Here is a 22041-nt window from a genome sequence, read left to right as displayed (position 1 = left end):
ATTGAAAACCCTGTGGAGCACAGTGGGACTCTGACACACATGGGTTCACCAAGAGTTGGAATCGACTTGATGCCATCTGGTTTGGACTTTTTGGTTCAAAGCACTAGTCCATAGTAAGTAGATTCCTATCCCACTGCCATCAAGTCAGTTCTGACTCATAACTATCCTATACAAGGTTCCCAAGGCTATACTTTAAAAAAATCATTTTATTGGGGGTTCGTAAAGCTCTTACCACAATCCATCCATCCATTGTGTCAAGCACATTTGTACATATTTTGCTATCATTTTCAAAACATTTTATTTCTACTTGAGCCCTTGGTATCAGCTCACTCCCTCCTACTCCTCCCTGATGAATCCTTGATAATTTATCTTACACTGATCGATGTCTCCCTTCACCCACTTTTCTGTTGCCCATCCCCCTGAGAGATTATATGTAGATTATTGTGATCAGTTCCCCCATTTTCCCCCCACCTTCCCCTTCCCCATTGGTATCACTACTCTCATTATTGGTCCTGAGGGGTTTATCTGTCATGAATTCCCTGTTTCCAGCTTTTATCTGCACCAGTGTACATGCTTTGGTCTAGCCGGATTTGTAAGGTAGAATTGAGGTCATGATAGTTGGGTGGAAGCATTAAAGAACTAGAGGAAAGTTGTGTGTTTCACCGGTGCTATACTGCACCCTGTCTGGTTCGTCTCCTCCCCGTGACCCTTCTGTAAGGGGATGTCCAGTTGCCTACAGATGGGCTTTGGGTCTCCACTCTGTACTCCCTCTTATTCACATTGATATGATTTTTTGTTTTGGGTCTTTGATGCCTGATACCTGATCCCATCAATACCTTATCATCACACAGGCTGATGTGCTACATCCATGTGGGCTTTGTTGCTTCTCAGTTACATGGCCACTTGTTTATCTTTAACTGAGGCTATAATTCTGTATGAAAGAAGATAGCGTCATCTTTCACCTACGGAGCAGTCATGGATTGAATCCCTCTAATCTTGTGGAGATTTGAACCCCTCTAACCTTGCTTACGTGACAGCACTACCAGAACACTTTTTAGAAAGTCAAGAAGTATCATTTAAGTGTTGTTGCCACTGTTTCATAGTGCACTGAGACACAAAGTGGGAATACAAAATAGGTCCTGGTTTCAGATGCTTTATAGTGTAGCGAGAAGGTATTTTTTATATTCAACTCTGAGTTGAGTGGTAGACTGGCATTGTGAATGTAAACATCATATGGTATAAAGAAACCAAGGAAGACTTCACAGAGGAGGTTGAAAATATATATATTTTTAAGTTGTGGCCTTGAAAAAGGAGAATTGGGGGCTAGAGGAATAGAGTGGAAGAATAGCTTATGCAGATAAAAGACATATGATTGTGAGTTATGAGTATGCATGGCATCCTGTTCACTTGTTTGAAGAAGTGGTTTTTTGGTCTGTGGTTTTGGGTGTCTTACCCCCCCCCCCCCGCCTGCCCGATTAGTTTGAAAGATGTATTGTTTAACCTGACTTCTCATACCTTTTTAAAAACATCAAACTTTCTTTACAGTTGACATTTTGTTTAAAGCTCTGGGTGACAGTTTTCAGTTGATTAAAGAAAAAGAAGGATGACTTTCAGGATGGAGAGCCCTTATTAAAATACAGATGTCCTCTGTAAATAGAATTGGAAAAATGCTGTCAGTGAGGTCTTTGTATATAAATGTTTCTTTTTACTTATCCATGCAGGATCTGAAAAGGAAAGCCACTTCTCTTTCAGCAATCACGAGGTGCATGACAACGGAATCATTGATGCCCTGGGAAGAAGGATGGGTTCCAAATCTCCCTAAGTGATCTAGAAGAGGCCAGAGGCAGCCAGTGTTCCCCTCAGTTTTTCTGATCAGGGTTTTGTGGCTCTGGGTGTTTTGCTTTCCCCCCTCTCTGCCCTCCTTTTAACAAGTCATTCTGAAACATTGTGTCTTTGACTTTTAAGATGAACTCTGATGTCCTATAATCATAAATATGCTAAATTTCTGGGACTGTTGTCATTTAAATGAGTTTATAGAGGCTTAAGCATGAAAGGCGTTCTCATCTTGCCACTTGGTCAACCGAAATAGCACCTTTTTGCATAGCAGGCCTATGTAATGCAAGATCTAAACTGAGATTTCTTTTTAAAATAGAAAGAAGTCAAGTCGTTGGGGGACTTTATTCCTTAATTTTTCACTTGCCTCATTCATAACTTCCAGTAGGAAGACTTACCATATATATTCGAATATAAGCCGACCCGAGTATAAGCCGAGGTACCTAATTATTACCTGGGAAACTAGAAAAACTGATTGACTCGTAAGCCTAGGGTGGGAAATGCAGGATGTGAATTAACACAGAGACCAGAGGGGAGAGTTGGAGCACAGCCACAGACACATCCTTACCAGTTCAGCTGCTGGTGTAAGTGAATCAACTATGGGTGCTTCTGTGAATTGGAGCCATCCATGTCATAGGACGGCTCTGAATGGTTAGATGTGAGTAAACAAACATTCAAAGCCCTGCAGTGTCAGCAGGGCTTTAAATGAACAGCGGAAGAATGCCAATCACCCACAAAATGTTACACCTCACTGGGGTACCACTGACCCGTGTATTAGCCGAACCCCAGTTTTTCAGCACACTTTTTGTGCTGAAAAACTCGGCTTAATACACGAGTATATATGGTATGTCTCTGAGCAATTGAGCTTTTTTTGAGTTGTTAGTTGCTTTGAGTTGATTCTAGATCATGAGATATGACCCACTATGTGCAGAGTAGCTGCTCCATACAATTTTTAAAGCTTTCAAAACATTTCAAAAGCTAATAGTCAAGCTTATATTCCGAGTCATATCTGGGTTAGTTCAGACTACCAGCCCTTCGACTAGCAGTGGAGCACTTAACTCTATCTCCTTGGGACCTAAGTAAATTCTACAGTGCTCTTCAGGTTACTACTAATTAAACCATATTTAGAAAGTGAAAATGAACATTTAATATTTTGCAACTATTTTGGCTTTGTATCTTGTAGACTCTGCACTGAGAAATTTAGAATGTTTTCACACATAAAATAGATTGAGTAGATTAATGGTGGACACTTTTAGAAGTAAATTTTTGCCAGCATGTGAGTATGAATGCGTGTGATATGGCCCAGGTGTACTACAATATTGGTTCTAAAATGTTGATGGGGTTCTTTCTCATGCAATGCTTTCTTATTCCTTCTACATATATTTTTATGGTTCTTGGATTAAATGTCTAGGTACCCTGATGGTGTTGTGGGTTAATCACAGTGTGGGTTAGATTACTAACTATAGGGTCTACAGTTCAAACCAACCTGCTTTTCAGGAGAAAGAGGAGGCTATCTGCTCCCATAATGACAACCCAACTCACGTAATAGAGTTAATGCTGACTCAAAATGACCCCCTGTGGGTTTCTGAGACTGTAACTGTATATGGGAATAGAAATCACAGTCTTTCTCCCACGGAGCTGCTGGTGGTTTCTAACTGCCAATCCTGCGATCGCAGCCCGACTTGTAACCACTACACCACCAGCGTGCCTCTTGCCATGACAGCTTTCAGCCCCCAAAACCTCACAGGGTCAATATGAGTCGGAATTGACTTGATGGCTTTGGTTTTGGTTGGGGTTAGGGAGAGATTTTAAGGATATGTGTTTAATGATTGATAAAGGCAGTGTTATATAAGACTTATGCATGTGTACATGCATATAAATAAGTCTATATGCATATATACATAAACATTCACACAAGTAAACCTCACATACTTAAAAGTCAAAAGAAGGAAATTTGTCCTTTCGTTCTAAAATTCACTAATGTTTGCCATAGGAATCAGCCTAAAGACCACCCCCCACTCCTTTTCCTCCCCTAAAAGTACAGAAAAGATACATGATTTCTTGATGTGCTCATTAACAATTTTTGGTGGGGCTAACTAAATGTGAAACAGGTTTTGAAGTTGGAGTGTTCAGAAAAATATCCTCCTACCATTGCTCTTTTATCTAAACTGAACAAAAACATCTGGGCATGTTTTCTTGTGGGGACTTTGACTTTGATATAGCTGTTGTCCTTGAGCCTCTTTTCTTGTTCTATTTTGTTTTCTAGGTACGCCACCGAGTTTCTGGTCAGGTGATGGCACTTAAGATGAACACACTGAGCAGTAACCGGGCAAACATGCTGAAGGAAGTACAGCTCATGAATAGACTCTCCCATCCCAACATCCTTAGGTAATGGCTTTTTCCTCCTCCCAGGAACCAGAAAGAAAATGAAGCACAATTTATAGGAGGCTGGTTAGAATAGTATTACCAGGTAAAAAGAGGGGTGCTATCTTCCTGGGGTTTAGTTGTGTGCTATATCTTTTACTACCCACTGAGATGTAATTTCCTAATGGTTAACTGTATTTAATAAAACAACTGTTTCTGTCCTACAAGTTGCTTTACTCTTTGTAGCAGCTCATTAGAATAGATGCTTTCTTTATGTGGATATTTAAATTTCATAATTGCTTCATGAGGAATCAATGGATGAAAACAAAAATAAAACTATACCCTCAAGTTGTCCACCCTTACTTTTAGCGCTCATATGAAGAAGACTCACTGTGCCTTTTTATTTATTTATTTATTTTTTAAATTAAAAAACATTTTATTAGGGGCTCATACAACTCTTATCACAATCCATACATATACATACATCAATTGTATAAAACACATCTGTACATTCTTTGCCCTAATCATTTTCTTTTTGTTTTTTAATTTTAACAATTTATTAGGGGCTCATACAATTCTTATCACAGTTCATACATATACATACATCAGTTGTATAAAGCACATCTGTACAGTCCCTGCCCTAATCATTTTTTCTCCTCTTTTCTTTTTTTACATTTTATTAGGGACCCATACAACTCTTATCACCATCCATACATATACATACATCAATTGTATAAAGCACATCCATACATTCCCTGCCCCAATCATTCTCAAAGCATTTGCTCTCCACTTAAGCCCCTTGCATCAGGTCCTCTTTTTTTTTTCCCCTCCCTCCCCTTTCCCCCCTCCCTCATGTGCCCTTGGTAATTTATACATCGTTATTTTGTCATATCTTGCCCTATCCGGAGTCTCCCTTCCCCCCTTCTCTGCTGTCCCTCTCCCAGGGAAGAGGTCACATGTGGATCCTTGTAATCAGTTCCCCCCTTCCAACCCACTCACCCTTCACTCTCCCAGCATCGCCTCTCACACCCTTGGTCCTGAAGGTATCATCCACCCTGGATTCCCTGTACCTCCAACCCTCATATGTACCAGTGTACAGCCTCTGCCCTATCCAGTCCTGCAAGGTAGAATTCGGATCATGGTAGTTGGGGGGAGGAAGCATCCAGGATCTGGGGGAAAGCTGTGTTCTTCATCGGTACTACCTCGCACCCTAATTAACCCATCTCCTCTCCTAAACCCCTCTATGAGGGGATCTCCTTTGGCCGACACTTGGGCCTTGGGTCTCCACTCTGCACTTCCCCCTTCATTTAATATGGTATATATATACATATACATATACACATATATACACACACTTATATCGTTTTTTTTGCATGATGCCTTATACCTGGTCCCTTGGCACCTCGTGATCGCACTGGCCGGTGTGCTTCTTCCATGTGGGCTTTTTTGCTTCTGAGCTAGATGGCCGCTTGTTCACCTTCAAGCCTTTAAGACCCCAGACACTATCTCTTTTGATAGCCGGGCACCATCAGCTTTCTTCACCACATTTGCTTATGCACCCATTTGTCTTCAGCGATCCTATTATGGAGGTGTGCAGTCAATGATATGATTTTTTGTTCTTTGATGCCTGATAACTGATCCCTTTGGGACCACTCGATCACACAGGCTGGTGTGTTCTTCCATGTGGACTTTGTTGCTTCTGAGCTAGATGGCCGCTTGTTTATCTTCAAGCCTTTAAGACCCCAGTCACTATCTCTTTTGATAGCCGGGCACCATCAGCTTTCTTCACCACATTTACTTGTTCACCCACTTTGGCTCCAGCCGTTGTGTCGGGAGAGTGAGCATCATAGAGTTCCAATTTAATAAAAGAAGGTATTCATGCATTGAGGGAGTGTTTGAGTAGAGGCCCAAGGTCCTTCCGCCACCTTAATACTTAACCTATAAATAGAGACACATAGATCTATTTCCCTATCTTCCTATATATATTTGCATGTACATGTCTTTGTCTAGACCTCCATGAATGTCCTTTGACTCCTAGCTCTTTCCTCCATCTCCCTTGACTTTCCTCCCGCCCTACTACCATGCTTCATTGCCACCTGGGCTAGAGTATACCTCTTCTCTAAGCAACCTTACCCTTGATCATTTCCCACCATGCCTGCCACTCCCCCTTCTCTACCATTTGGGGTCCCGTGTTTTTCCCTTGTCCCTTGGTTTTTTAACACCACTTCCTTACCCCCCCTACCCCCCCACCCCAAGTCCCCCCGGAACTGTCGGTCCCGTTGTTTTTCCTCCAGATAGTTCATCCAGCCTGTCCTATTCAGACAGACCTGTGGAGACACTAACATGCACGAAAACAAGACAGAGGAAAACAAAGCAACAGTATACAACCAGACAACAAAAGAACAAAAACAAACCACTGACAAAGAACAGAACAAAACAGTTCACAAGAGAAAAGCTTGTAGTTAGTTCAGGGATCGTTTGCTGGCCCTTAGGAGCGTTTTCCAGTCCAGTCTGTTGGGGCACCACGCCCTGGCCCCAAAGTCCACTTTCAGCATTCCCTGGGGACCTTGCCACTCCATTCCCTTGCTGTTCCGCTGCACTCCCCCAGTGATTTGCCTCGGTGTGGTGGGATCAGGTCAGGTGCAATTCCCACACTGTGTCTCCGGTGCTGTCCCCTGTATCGCCCTTAGTCACTGAGGGGCATCATGTCTCATAGTAGGGCCAGCCATGTTGTTCTCCACTGTGCCTTTTTAAAGGAGAATTCATTTCTGTATAAGATATTATGTAAGCATCATTTTCTAGGTATTAGTATTTGTATCTTTCTCATTTTGATTATCTTGGTAATAGATTACGTGATTATATTTCCAAATGAGATAAAATAAGACAATTAAATTGAATAGATATTTAAGTAGCTCTTGATGTTTGATGGGAATGTGTTTGATTATGTATATGACACGAAAAAATTAAAAGTTCTACTCGCTTAGGATTATTAGTGCTAAATTTTATATATTTATATTGAATTAGAGAAGAATCGTACAGTTGAGGATGGCTTACATGTCTGGTCCATGACACTAAATTCAGGAAATTAGATTATATTGCATCCTTGAACCTTTTAAAATATATAATTGCTGGGTCTTTGTACCAGGCTTCTAGAAAAACTGAGGATTCACTGGGGAAGTATTGCATTTTATGTTTTGTTTATTAATTTCTGAGTAGGACAGGACGGAGCGTAAGTGATGGTGTGATGCAGTGATGGAGAGACTGGTGGGCAAAGAATCCATTTGAGGACTCCTTCATGTTTGAGTTTGAGATTGATGACGTTGATTTGTTGTTTATTTGATTTTTAAAAAAGATTTTTAAAATCATTTTATTAGGGGCTCATACAACTCTTATCACAATCCATACATACATCAGTTGTGTAAAGCACATTTGTACTTTCGTTGCCCTCATCTTTCTGAAAACACTTGCTCTCCACTTAAGCCCCTGGCATCAGGTCCTCATATTTTCCCCTCCCCCTCCGCTCCCCCCTCCCTCACGAGCCCTTGATAATTTATAAATTATTATTTTGTCATATCTTGCCCTGTCCAACGTCTCCCTTCACTCCCTTTTCTGTTGTCCGTCCCCCAGGGAGGAGGTCACATGTAGATCCTTATAATTGGCTCCCCCTTTCCATCCCACCCTCCCTCTAAACTCCCAGTATCGCCACTCACACCCCTGGTCCTGAAGGGATCATCCACCCTGGATTCCCTGTGTTTCTGGTTTCTATTTGTACCAGTGTACATGCTCTGGTTTAGCCAGACTTGCAAGGTAGAATTGGGATCATGATGGGGGGGGGGGCAGGGAGGAGGGGAGAAAGCATTTAGGAATTAGAGGAAAGTTGTATTTTTCATCGTTCCTACATCGCACCCTCTCTGGCTAGTCTTCTCCCTGAGACCCCTCTGCCAGGGGATCTCCAGTGGCCTACAAATGGGCTTTGGGTCTCCACTCCGCACTCCCCACCTCATTTCACTATGGTAAGATTTTTGTTCCGATGATGACTTATACCTGATTCCTTCAACAACTCATGATCGCACAGGCTGGTGTGCTTCTTCTATGTGGGCTTTGTTGCTTCTGAGCAAGATGGCCGCTCGTATACTTTCAAGCTTTTAAGACCCCAGATGCTATATCTTTTGATAGCAGGGCACCATCAACTTTCTTCACCAGATTGTTGTTGTTTTTAAGCTGATCATATTCCACCTTACTTTAAAAAAGCTGATGAGGGGCTTCAAAAAATCTGTAGATTGAAATGGCATGAAAAAAAAAAACCAGTGGAATTTCCCCAAAACTTTGGAAGCACCCTCAAATATCTGTTGTTTTTATTATTATACAAATGATACATGATCACTATGGGACATTTAGAAAAGAGAGCTAGTAAACCCAAGAAAATGTGAGTTATCCTCGATATTGGCATCAGGAGATAAAATTAATGTTAGCCTTTTGAGAGATTTTCTGACAGTCTTTTTTAATGTTCTTTTCCTTATCCTGAAGTGGACTGACAAATGCATTGGAGAATTAGCTTTAAATCTTATTCCATGACAGAAAAATGTTTAATAGTAGTGTAGTGTAATAGTTAAAAATGATCACACTGCCTGGATTCAAATTTTGGGTCTTGGGAAATAGATAACCACTTTGAGCCTTAATTTTCCATATGCAAAGTGGCGCTATTGAAAGTAAAAATCTCATAGAGTTTGAAGATTCATTAAATTAGTACAGGTAAAAGCACTTTAAATAATCTCTGGCTTGATTGAATAGAACTTGATTAATTGCCTTGTTTTTCTGGGTATCACAAAATTTCAACCTTTGATTGGGTGCCTTTTGACCATGTTTCTATTACTCTGCATTAGAGCTTTCCTTTGACATTTGTGTTTCCTTTCTCTGACAGCTTTCTACCTTACATGGGTTCTGGCTTTCACAGGTTTACTATATCCATTTGTTTTCTTCTGCACAGTTCTTTAAGCAGTCCATTGCAGCCTGCCCAGCCTTTGTCATTCGTCTACTCACCAAGCATTTGTTGAGTGCCTCTGGCTATTTTAATACAAAGGTTTTCTACTAAAGTAACACTGACCACTAGAACTTTGGGCACTGATGGAAACTTTCTGTGTCCATGCTCTCCACTAGCCTCATGTGACTAATGAGCATTGAAAATTGTTTAGTGAGACCAAGAAACAGAATTTAAAATTTTATGGAGTCTTATTTTATTTTTTTAACTTTATTCTTTGTACTTTTGTTATAATACTCTCATTATATTTTGGTGTTTTCTCCCACTTCTTCCTCTTCCAGTGCCCTATTCCGGTACAGCCCTATCCTCCTGAGAATACCTATTCCCAGCAGAAAACAGAACAAAACAGGCGGTACTGTAGATTCTGACACCCACCCACACAAGTGCAACTCTTCCCCTTTCTGTGAGTACACTGACATGCACCCAGTCAAGTTGATAGAGCAACACCCAGGACACACTACAGTCTTTTGACTCTTTGTCCCTTGTCTCCATAACATCTTCCCATTTTTTTCTGCTCCCTCTCTTTTATTGTGTAATATATTTCCATTTATTCTAAATTATCCCTCTTAAAATACATTTTCTCATTGTTTTTACTAGTATGTTATCCTGTGCAGATAGTCACTTGTTACTATCATTACTTTTATTCTTGCTCTTTCTTCCCACTTTCGCAGTTTACCCGTCTCTTTCCCTTTTTCTCCAGTTCAAACTCTATGTGCTCCAGCTCTTAATTAAACCGTTCTCATGTCACTAAACAGAGCCAACTGCCTCCACAGAACCCAGGAGCTCATACTACTAATAGCTGTACCAGGATGCGAGGGAACAGCAGTCAACCAATTTTAACTAAGTTAGCCACATACAGCTAGTGAGTACCGTACTGGAACACACATGGGAGGGTCTGTCTACCTGTTTGCCCTTAGTTCACATTGTCCCAGCCTAAGAAACATGTGATTTTTGTGAGATCAGTGTTGCCATTTCAATTCTGATGACTTGTCAACCCACTGTTTTACTTTATCTCGTTTTGACTCATTAAAGGTACAAAGCACCTCCAATCTTGTTTTTGTTTTTGTTTAGGAATGATCCTTTCCTCTCTTTTTAATTTACAAAAGGTAATATGCTTTGCTCGTTGCTAAGGTTTATTTTTTTAATGTACAAAGTAGAATCACATTCATTTTATCACGATCTTCACTAGAAGCCAACAAATGAGATAATAAGTCTAAAGCCTCAGGCACAGGATCTGGCATACTGTAAGCATTCAGTACATAAAAATTATTGTAATTACTTTGTTAGCCATGGTGGGTTTACACTCACTCATTTGGTAACTGTTTTTATTCTTCATAAGCCATCTGTCTTCAAATAGACTGCAGCTTGAAAGTCTGGAAGTGGATTAATTTTAAAAGAAGTCTTCTAATTATTTTACTCATGTTTTGTGTTTTCCTTCTCGTTGAATATTTTGAATACAACAAAAGGAAATTATCATAATCAGTGGCCTAGAGCAAACAGAGGCTTTTGTTATTCAGAGAAGTACTGTAGTGGAGAAACATTTACTATACTTCTTCCCCCCATCCTCCACTAGTCATAGAGTCAGTTCTAGCTCATGGCCACCCCATATGTGTTTGAGTGGGACTGTGTTCCTAGGACTCCTTAAATGTCGAACTAAGCATGACCATGTTCCATTCACAGAATTCACAGATTTTTTCCCCGAATGTTTTTCTTATCAGTTTATTTATAAATTAAATTTATCAGTTTATTTATAAGTATTTACTTATACTTTGGATTTTTTATTACTGTGTGTTAGTGTGGCTCTTAGCTTAGATTCAAGCTATGAGTACTATGAACTGCCTTTTGTAAGTGTAAAAGCTAAGGCAGAAATGAAGTATGAAGTTTTTTTCCAAATAGAGAGTGTTCAACTTTTGGGAGGAGTCTATTTATGGAATGTTAGCATTTTCACAGCCATGCCTTCTCAGGGACTGCCCTGGGAAGGGGGGTTGCTCAGCAGATGGGGCTTTTAATGTCCTTCCTCTGCTTCATCTATTTCTTATATCTTATATGGGACTTAAAAATAAGAATTTTGAAGAAAGAATTCTCCTGTTTTATTTATTTAAGAAAAAGTTGGAAATCACTACCTTTGTAAAGTATACTTCAAAAAGAAGCTATCTGCATGACCTGTCAGATGGAAGGCACATTATCCTCCGGACATGCCGTGATCCTTTGCCGCCAGTGCCGGTGTGTGCCCAACAGGAGTAACTGAGCTGACCTTTACAGTGTTAGTTTACTATTTTTTTCTTGACCTCAACCTTCCTATTTCCCTTTTTCCAATTATCTCTCCCTCCTAAGGTTTCTAGTTGAAAAGAGAAGAGGCTCACAGGTGTTTATATTTTGTTGGTTTATGTGTATATTTTTTCACACACAGGCACAGTTAAGATGGGTTGTTTTATCATCAGTTGCTCTAAGTTATCAGTTTGTTTTTTTTTAAAGGGACAATAAAGTACTTTGTTGAGTTCAAGGACTGGTTCTCTGGGCCTCTTGTGAATAAAGCTGCTTATGCCAGGAAGTCTTGTGCTCCAGATCTGTAACCCAATTCCATTCCTTGCTCACTTCCACTCCCCAATGGCCTTTCTGAGGACCTGTACCAGGACTTATTCTCATACCTTTTTGTTATTCCTCATGCAATTAGAAATTTAATATCTCTTTTAGACTTTTTCTCACTTCTTTTTTTAGGTCAGATTTTGAATTTATTTTCCTGTTTACTTTCAGAATTGTTTTAGCACCCTTTAAAAATCCATTTGCAACAATAGGATCACCATTTTGTTAACATATAGAATCTGTCTTCACCAAACATTTATTTGGGATAGCTCCGTCCAGCCCCCAGGTAGGTAACAACATAGTGGGTACAAGAAAAGATGAGGCCTTTTGGCTCCTACACATGTCTCTTTAGGAGGCAAACTATGCTCTAGGAAATAGAATGCTGTCTGCTAGTGCCATGAGCATCTGGCAGGGTATTTTTCCAGTCACAGAATAGCCATTTTTCAGTTACCGTCCTGAAAATCCCAGTCACCCTTGGTTATTCCTTTGTTATTTTATTATATCCAGAGCCTGAACTGTTGATTTTAAATCCTAAGGATTTTTTCACCTATTCCTTAATTTATAACAGTGGTTCTCAACCTGTGGGTCGCGACCCCTTTGGGGGGGTCAAACAACCCTTTCATGGGGTCCCGTAAGATCTTCAGAAAACACATATTTCAGATGGTCTTAGGAACCGAGACACTGCTCCTCCATCTGTCTCCAGGTGGTCCACCCACATGCAGATATGCCCACATACAAGTACCCAGAGTGAAGACTGTTACCCATGTTCACCAGACTTATAGACAAAATTTCACTTATTTGTAATGAGAAATAACTATTTCACAATCTATAATTACATGCTGTTTTGTGATTCATCACTATGCTTTAGTTATGTTCAATTTATAGCAATGAAAATACATCCTGCATATCATATATGATTCATAAAAGTAGCAAAATTACAGTTATGAAGTAGCAACAAAAATAATTTTATTGTTGGGAGTCACCACAGGAACTGTATTAAAGGGTCACAGCATTAGGAAGGTTGAGGCTCACTGATTTATAGAGTTGCTGTAGTTCAACCTTCTTCCGTTTTGTTTGGAGTGAATTTTTGGTCTCTCTTTTTCTCCTATCCACTCTTCATTTTGTCATTGTTATTAGTTGCTATGGAGTTGGCTCTGACTTATGATGACCCAGGTACAATAGAACCAAGTATTGACCAGTCCTACAACCGTCTTACAATTGTTGGTATGCTCAAGTTTACTATTGTAGTATACACACACAAGCATACGTTTCTGACATGGTGGCTCTTCCTTATACATATCTCTAATTGCATAGTCTCTTAAAAACCGTGTATGACTCCCATTGAGTTTAGAATTGAGTCAAGAATTCATCATGAGCATGTCCATCTCATCTATTTTCCCAGCCTTATCTTTCACTATTTCTTAGTCACTTAATATTAGTAACGAGCTGCAGAGTCAGTCCCTCCCATGTAAGTCAGAGTAGAACTATACTCCATATGATTTTCCATGACTGACGTTTTAGAAGTAGACCACCAGGGCTTTCTTCCAAGGTGCCTCTGGATAGACGCAAATCTCCAATTTTGGTTAAGTAGCCAAGTGCATTAGCTTTTTGTACCACCCAGGAATTCCTTACTTAACACTTTTGTGCCTGATTATGTGAGATGTAACCAGTTTTAAGCTTTGGATTTTGGTTTCTCCTGTTAAATGAGGGGAATGAACCAGATCAGTGGTTAAAAATCACATTGGATTAATGGTGAATCATTTTTAAAAGAGCAAGTTTTAAAAATATATTTTCTTCCTTGGAACAGTTAGCCATACAAGATCAAAAGGATAGCATTTGCCCCTGGATAAAGCTCAGATGGCAAGAAGGACAGAAGAACCACCATTGGAATCAGAACATAGAGAGAGCAAATGGGAAGAGTGCTACTACATTGTCAGGACAAAACAGAACGTGTGTGAATGGAAAGCCAATTTATCCAGATCACACCTCAAAAAAGTTTTCCAAAAGAAGTTACCGTATATAGTTGTGTATAAGCCGAGTTTTTCCGCACATCTTTAATGCAGTTTTTATGATAAAATGTGGTGCCTTGGCTGATATCCGAGTAGGTTTATACTAGTATATATGGTAAATAGACTCAGACGTACACCTCTAGAATAAATGAACAGTTTTTTAGACATAATGGAGCAAAGCAGATCTCTCTGATTTTGTCATTGTAATTCTAGTGAGCAATTAGATATAAAGAGTTTCCAGAGAAGGAAATCCTCCGAGCATATTTTGTAAGACTAACACATTGGTAAAAGGGGTTCTTGACTTTTATTTTCCCTTCTTCTGCCAAAATAGATGGTTTAATGACTTAGGACTTGATTGTGAATTCGGACTTCAGATAAGATAACCAGGAAAATTTTGTTGAAATATAGAATAAATTTCTGTAGTTATATTGTTGCCTCCAAGTAGTGAAATAATATAATCTCAGAAAGATCACTTAATTTTTATTTTTATTATCTTTATTACTATCATTATCACTTAAACCATCATTTATGGATACCATATAAAACCTAATTGTTAAGGATCCAATACTGACTGCCTTTTTGCTAATCTTTTGACCTTGGACAAACCACTAAACCTCTCTATGCTTTGGTTTCCTCATCTGTAAAGTGGAGATAATAATAGAACCTATTGCATAGTGCTTTTGTAAAAATCGATTGAGGTAGTCCCTGTAAAAGTTCTTCCAATGAATGCCTGACACCGAAAGCGCTCCATAAATGTCATTGTCATCATTAAAAAGGTGCTGTCGTGTTTATCTGTCTAGCTCTCACTTTTACCTGGCACTGTGAGTAGTATACATGTAACAGGCAATATGTATTTACTTTTTCAATTGTTCTGTTTATCTATTGAGAACACAAACCTTGCACACAGCAGTTCTTAATGTACATGCAAGTTAGATTGAACTGCAGTTCTATGACCTCTCTATACTTGGCTTCCAATTTGGGAGAAGGAGAAAAATAAGTCCTTGTGAGACTGTTGTTTTTAAAACATGTCTCATAAAATGAAATTTGGGTGTATATTTTGTTAATTTTTCCTAAGCTTATGGGTAATGTTTATTATAAAAATAAATTTGGGGAGCAAGAAGTTGTTTTATTAGAGTTAGAGGAGCTAATATTAGATACTTTCATTTTTGTATCTTAGTTCTCTTCTGAACTTCCTGGATTTAAACAAGAACCCCAAACCCCAGCATTTTGGCAACATCTAAAGTCACTGTATTTTTATGTATTAATAGCTCTGCCTTTGTCAGGAGATTTGTTATTTTGCTACTTGCATAACAATTTTGAGCAATGTAGTCGAAAAGTTTTTGTTAAAGAGCTTATAGAATGAATTTATTCTTTTAAAAAATCAGTATTATTGACATAATTCATGTACCCAAACCAATGTTTTGAATATATCAAAAAGTTGTGGCAATAGAATTAATTCATTTTAGGTCTTAGATTAACTTTAGTTGTTATTCAAGATATATAGTATTTGTTTTCCACCCAGAGAACCCTGGTTATTTTTATATTTATTTAATTGCTTTAACATTTATATACAAGCAGATCTAATTTTAACTTTTTAGAACTTTATATTGATTTATTTTAAAAGTTTAATGGAACACACACTTGATTGGTCTTCTTGTGATTCTGTGTAGTGCACTGACATGATTTAAGGATTCCTGACTGGTGTTTATTCTGTCTTTGATGATCTTTACAATGAACTATAAAAACCATGAACAGAAAAGAGAGCCAGGCTGAATCAGCTCTATTTTGTGTCACTTGATGTGAGGTTAATTTTCCTGTTCAGGTGAGTTTTCCTCGACTTCTTTCTCAACCAGTTTATCATGATGTTTTATTTCTAAAACAAGTTTAAACTTACCCCCAGATATGGTGGTCTTTTTCTTTAGGTCTAGATTCATAGCACTTTTGGGACTTCAGACGTTAGTCATTGTCACCTCTTATCTTTCTCGCTTAATGGTAATTCTTTCTGATTCAAGAAAATGGTGGCATCTTTCTTTATTTTGGAGAAAAATCAGATAAAAACCTATCAAAACTCATGAAGGACAATCTTAAAATAAAAAAGTAGATTAAAAAATCTTGCTATACTTTTGTTTTTTTTAATTAATCACTTTATTAGGGACTCTTAGAGCTCTTGTAACAATCTGTATATCAGTTGTTTCAAACACATTTGTATATATGTTGCCATCATTTTCAAAACCTTTTCTTTCTGCTTGAGCTCTTGGTATCAGCTGTACTTTCCCCTCCGTCAAAAAAGTAGATATTTTCGTGTTTCAGATGTAGGCCTTCTAAAAAGCATGTTATTTTCAGAATGATGCCCACATGTTACTGATCTGTTACAAGTTTATTTCAAGCCTCTTAATTGTTTTTGTCATAACCTTTGGAGTCTGACATTTTTCTGGGAATACCTTTACAAGTCAGAGGTCTATATTTGGATGCTGTTTATTGCCCAAAGCTGGCAGCAGAAAGTCTTTGTAAGTAAATCAGATAGATTTTCATTGGTTCAAAGATAAGTAGTTTTTGGGGTTTTTTAAAAATCATTTTATTAGGGGCACATGCAACTCTCTTTTTAAAAATTTAAATTATTTTATTGGGGCTCATGCAACTCTTATCACAATCCATCCATACATCAATTGTGTAAAACACACTTATACATTCATTGCCCTTGTCATTCTCAAAATTCGCTTTCTGTTTGGGTTCCATGAATCAGCTCATTTTCCTTTCTTCCCTCCCCCTCCTTCACAGCTCCCCCCTCCCTCATGAACCATTAATAATTTATAAATTATTATTTTATCTTATCTTATACTGCCTGGTGTCTCCCTTCACCCACTTTCCCGTTGCCCAACCCCCAGAGAGGAGGTTGTATGGAGATTTTCGAAATCAGTTCCCCCTTTCAACCCCCACTTCACTCCCGATATCTCCACTCTCACTGTTGGTCCTGAGAGGTTCATCTGTCCTAGATTCCCTGTGTTTCAAGATCCCATCTGTACCGCTGTGCATCCTCTGGTCTAACCAGGTTTGCAAGGTAGAATTGGGATCATGACAGTTGGAGGGGAGGAAGCGTTTAAGAACTAGAGGAAGGTTGTGAGTTTCATTATTGCTACACTGCACTCTGAGTGACTCATCTCCTCCCCACTACTCCTCTGCAAGGGATGTCCAATTGTCTACAGTTGGGCATTGGGTCTCCATCATGCGCTCCCCTCATTCACAATGATAGGACTTCCCCCCCCTGCCTTTGGTCCTTGAAACCTGGTCCCCTTGTACCTGCATGATCACACATGTTGGTGTGCTGCTTACATGTGGGCTTTGTTGCTTCTGGCTTAGATGGCTGCTTGTTTACTTTCAAGCCTTTTTAAAAAACATTTTATTAGGGGCTCATACAACTCTTATCACAATCCATACATACATCAATTGTGTAAAGCACATCTGTACATTCATTGCCCTCATCATTTTCAAAGCATTTGCTCTCCACTTAAGCCCTTGGCATCAGGTCCTCTTTTTTTCCCCCTCCCTCCCCACTTCCCCTCACTCATGAGCCCTTGATAATTTATAAATTAGTATTTTGTCATATCTTGCCCTGTCTGATGTCTCCCTTCAGCCCCTTTTCTGTTGTCCACCCCCCAGGGAGGAGGTCACATGTAGATTCTTGTAATCGGTTCCCTCTTTCCAACCCACTCTCCCTCTACCCTCCCAGTATTGCCACTCATACCCCTGGTCCTGAAGGTATCATCCACCCTGGATTCTCTGTGCCTCCAGCTCCTATACGCACCAGTGTACATCCTCTGGTCTAGCCAGACTTGCAAGGTAGAATTCGGATCATGACAGTGCGGAGGGGTGGGGGGGGGGAGAAGGGGAGGAAGCATTTAGGAACTAGAGGAAAACTGTATTCTTCATTGGTGCTACATTGCACCCTGACTGACTCCTCTCCTCCCCTACTTTCAAGCCTTTTAAGTCCCCAGATGCTATATCTCTCGATAGCTGGGTACCATCAGCTTTCTTGACCACATTTGCTTATGCACCCATTTGTCTTCAGTGATCCTATCTGGTAGGTGAGCACACAATGATATGATTTTTTGTTCTTTGATGCCTGATACCTGATCCCTTCGGCACCTCAGATCACGCAGCCTGGTGTGCTTCTTCCATGTGGGCTTTGTTGCTGCTGAGCTAGATGGCCACTTGTTTACCTTCAACTTGGTAAGACCCCAGATGCTATATATTTTGATAGCTGGGCACCATCAACTTTCTTCACCACATTTGCTATGTACCCACTTTGTCTTCAGTGATTGTGTCAGGAAGATGAGCATCATGGAATGCCAGTTTAATAGAAGAAAGTATTCTTGTATTGAGGGAGTATTTGAGTGGAGACCCAGTGTCCATCTGCTACCTTAACACTGAAACTATACATATATTCACATAGATCTATTTCTCCATCATCATAATATATAAATATATTTACATATGTACATGCCTTTAATTAGACCTTTATAAATGCCATTTGCCTCCTAGCTCTTTCCTCTATTTCCTTTTACCTTCCTTTTGTCCCACCATCATATTCAGCCTTCATTTGGGTTTCAGCAATTCCTCTGTTACATTATACTTGGTCAAGTCCTACCAGGCCTTCTATACCCTCCTCACCACCAATTTGGATCACTTGTTGTTCCCTTGTCCCTGGGTTTGTTAACACCACTTCCTTTGCTCCCTCCCCATCTCCCATGTCCCCCTGGAACTGTCAGTCCCGTTGTTTTCTTCTCCAATTTTTTCGTTTAGCCTATCTTATTTAGACAGACCTGAGGAGATAATAACATGTACAAAAGTAAGACAGAGCAAAACCAAGCAACAAAATAAAACAACAATAAACCAATGACAAAAAACAAAGCACAACTACAAGAAAGAAAAGCTTTGTAGTTAGTTTGAGGACTGTTAACTTTTAGGAGTGTTTTCTGGTTGAGTCTGATGTTGGCTAAGCCCTGGCCCCAAAGTCTATTTTTGGTATTCCCTAGGAACTTAGTTGCTCTGATCACCTTGCTGTTCTGTTGCATGTCCTTAGTGTTTTGCTTTGGTGTGGTGGGATCAGATCTGGTGCTATTCCCACACTGTGTCTCCAGTGTTGTCCCCTGTAGGGCTATGGGTCAGAGAGGGATGTCGTGTCTCATAGTGGGACTGGCCATATGATCTTCTGTGTGGATTGACTGCTCTGAGCGGGAATATCATCGTCAAGGCTTGGTGGGCCAGGATGTGCTCCACTCTCTCTTCCTCCCCGTTCATTTGCTCCCGTGTGCTCTGATCAGACATGTCCTTCTCCCGTAGCTGCAGATTCAGTGCTACCTTCTGAAATAAATTCTTCTGGGGAGAGGGGCAGGTGTTCACGTAGTTGGGATTGGGGCTGGCCCAGTTAGTTATTTTTTTAATGAATCAAAAATGAAGTTAATATTGAGCCACTGACCTTTTGTCTTTCGTACCCAATTGCACAAGGCAAAAACATAGACTTTGGAGCCAAGTAGATCCAGATTGTCGTTCCTTCTCTGACCTTTATCAAGTCTCTTAAACTCTCTGAACCTCATTTCCTATATGGTGAAGTGGGGGGAGTTCCATTTTAATTACCATATATAATCGAGTATAAGCCGACCCGAATATCAGCCAGTTTTACCACAAAAACTGCATTTTAAATGTGCTGGAAAAAATTTGGCTTGTACACAAGTATATACAGTAGTTTATATAAAACACTTAGCATAGTTTCTAGATATATTTGGACAATTCTCATAACTTTGACAAAGTGGCCACTTACTAGTTCCTGTTAGGCAGTATCAAGGAGCTACAAGTCTAAAAATAATGAATGTTGCTTTATCAGAATAAGGACAGAAGATGTGTTTTAGACTGCTGCCACACCTCTCCCTTCATTCCTCTGTAATTTTGTTTAAATTATGGTGAAAACATTCATAGTTTGACATTTGCCAACACAGATTCCACTCTTAAAACTGAGTGACTGTGTTAGTCTGGATAGACTAGAGAAACAAATCTAGGGACACGCTCATGTGTATAAGAAAGAGGTTTATATACAAGAGCAATTAAACATTGAGAAAACACCCCAGCCCAGCCCAGATCAAGTCCATAAGTCCAATATTAGCCATATGTCCAATACCAATCTGTAAAGTCCTCTTCAGACTCACAAAACACATGTAGTGACACAAAATGCAGGATAGTGACAGGCCAGTGGGTGCAAAGTCTTGCGGATCCAGTGGTGGTAAAAGCATCTCAGCACTGGCAGGGGTCTCCACATGGCTCCTCCAGTTCCCAGGGCACAGGGTCTATCAGCACAGTACCATGTGTCTTGTCAGTTGAGTGAACTCAAAGAGAGTCTCTCCTGCCTCTAAGGAGGAAATCCAGAAATTCCCAGAATCCTCAGGGGAAGACTATACCCACACAGAGGCCTCATTGGCTATGACCCGATTAACAGACTAGACTCCACCCTTTCACTCTTAAGTCCCCAATTGACACCAGGTTATGTAACTACCACAATGACATAGATTACATTTTTCATAGTGTACCGCTATTGTCCCTACCTCACCCAAAACATTTTACAGCCATTAACATAAACTCAGTATTCTCCAGACAAGTCCTTTTCCCCTTTCTTCCACCCTAGGAAACCCTGTGGTCTCCTATATTTGCTTATTTCATGTAAATGGACCATGCAGTATTTGTCCTTTTGGAAGCAACTTATTTCACTTAGTATGATGTTTCCAAGGTTGGTCTATTTGGAGGCATACATCAGAACCTCTTTTCTCATGGCTGCATAACACACCATTGTATGCATATACCATTTTTTTTGTTTATCCATTCATTTATTGATAGATATTTCGCTTGTTTCTATCTCTTGGCATTGAGGTTCTGCCGTAGCCAGCAAAAGACTACACACAGGAACTCAATGCATGAGAAAAACTATACTAACATAGAAAAGAGACAGAAAGATCAGCTTGACATGCGGGGTCTCCTGTGGCCAGCATTTTCAATCCCATACATGACCAGTACAGGGAAGATGCTCTGTATTCATACTTCTTGTGCCATAGTTTGGAGACCATGTTCACTCCCAGATAAGGATAGATATAGAAATGGGCTTGGCCAGGTGCCATATGATACCTACATGTGCAAAAGGCCGAGAGTTACTGTGTGCCTAGAATAGGGGGCAGCTTCTATGATTAGGAGAAAGAACTAGGAAAGAGAAGGAAAGCTAATTCCCAGCCTCATTAGCAGCAAATGATTTGGGCCCAAGACTTTTACTTAGAGGCAGCCCATTCCAACATTTGGCTACTATGAAAATTGATGCAATGAATATTTTACAGGTTTTTGTTTGCATTCTTGCCTTCATTTCTGGTTATTTACCTAGGATTTAGATTGTTGGGTCATAAGCTAATTCTATGTTCAACTTTTGGAGGTACTACCAAACTTTCACAATGGAAGGACATTCCACCAGTAGTGGATGAGAGTTCCAATTTCTCCACAATCTTGCCAGTACTTGCTTTCCTTTCCTTTTTTAATCATTGCTATTCTAATAGGACTGAAGTTATCTTTCTTTGCGGCTTATTTTATGTCTTTCTAGTAGCTAATGATATTATCTTTTTGTGTGTATGTTGGCCATTTGCATATGTACATTTGCATATCCTCTTTTATAAACGGAAATTCTTGCTCATTATTTAGCAGTTTTATTAGCACTTTATCTACATGTCATGCAACTCAATAACTCAGTCACCTCAAGAAGAGTTGTACAATTGTCATCATAATCAATTCTAGAACATTTCTTTCTTCCTCATAATCATTGTTATTCATGTAATTATTTTTTCCTAATTATAGTAAAAATATACACAACAGCACATTTTCCGATTTCCACAACTTCTATTTGTATAATTCAGTACCATTGATTATTCTTCCACCTTGGACATAAACTCAGTGTTCCATACAGAACTCTTTCCCTTTCACCCATGGTAACCATTGGGCAAGTTTGGTTTCTTTTTTTCTCTTTGTGCTTTTCTTGATGTAGTACTCACACATCATATACGAGGGGTACCCACTTTAAAAAACACACCAGAAAAAGCTCCTTTAGGTGGAGCTATTGCAGTATGAATGTTTCCTGCTACGTGAGCATCGAGCATCTCGCTGAGTTAGTGCACTCAGTGGCGTCACCTGGGA

The 22041-nt window shown here is 39.6% G+C and overlaps 1 protein-coding gene across 3 annotated transcripts in view; it reads left to right on the top strand.

Moving 5' to 3' along the window:
• Positions 1-22041, top strand: part of TESK2 (testis associated actin remodelling kinase 2) — a 158471-nt gene that overhangs the window by 72773 nt on the left and 63657 nt on the right. For all 3 annotated transcript variants that reach the window (XM_075555537.1, XM_075555536.1, XM_075555535.1), the window contains exon 3: positions 4100-4221. In XM_075555537.1, coding sequence (XP_075411652.1) covers positions 4100-4221 — 122 coding nt within the window. The remainder of the gene's footprint in view (positions 1-4099; positions 4222-22041) is intronic.

The sequence above is a fragment of the Tenrec ecaudatus genome, chromosome 1 (genome assembly GCF_050624435.1).
Source record: "Tenrec ecaudatus isolate mTenEca1 chromosome 1, mTenEca1.hap1, whole genome shotgun sequence".
Taxonomy (NCBI): domain Eukaryota; kingdom Metazoa; phylum Chordata; class Mammalia; order Afrosoricida; family Tenrecidae; genus Tenrec; species Tenrec ecaudatus.
Note: the sequence above shows the minus strand (reverse complement) of the source record. Positions and strands in the feature narration are given on the sequence as shown.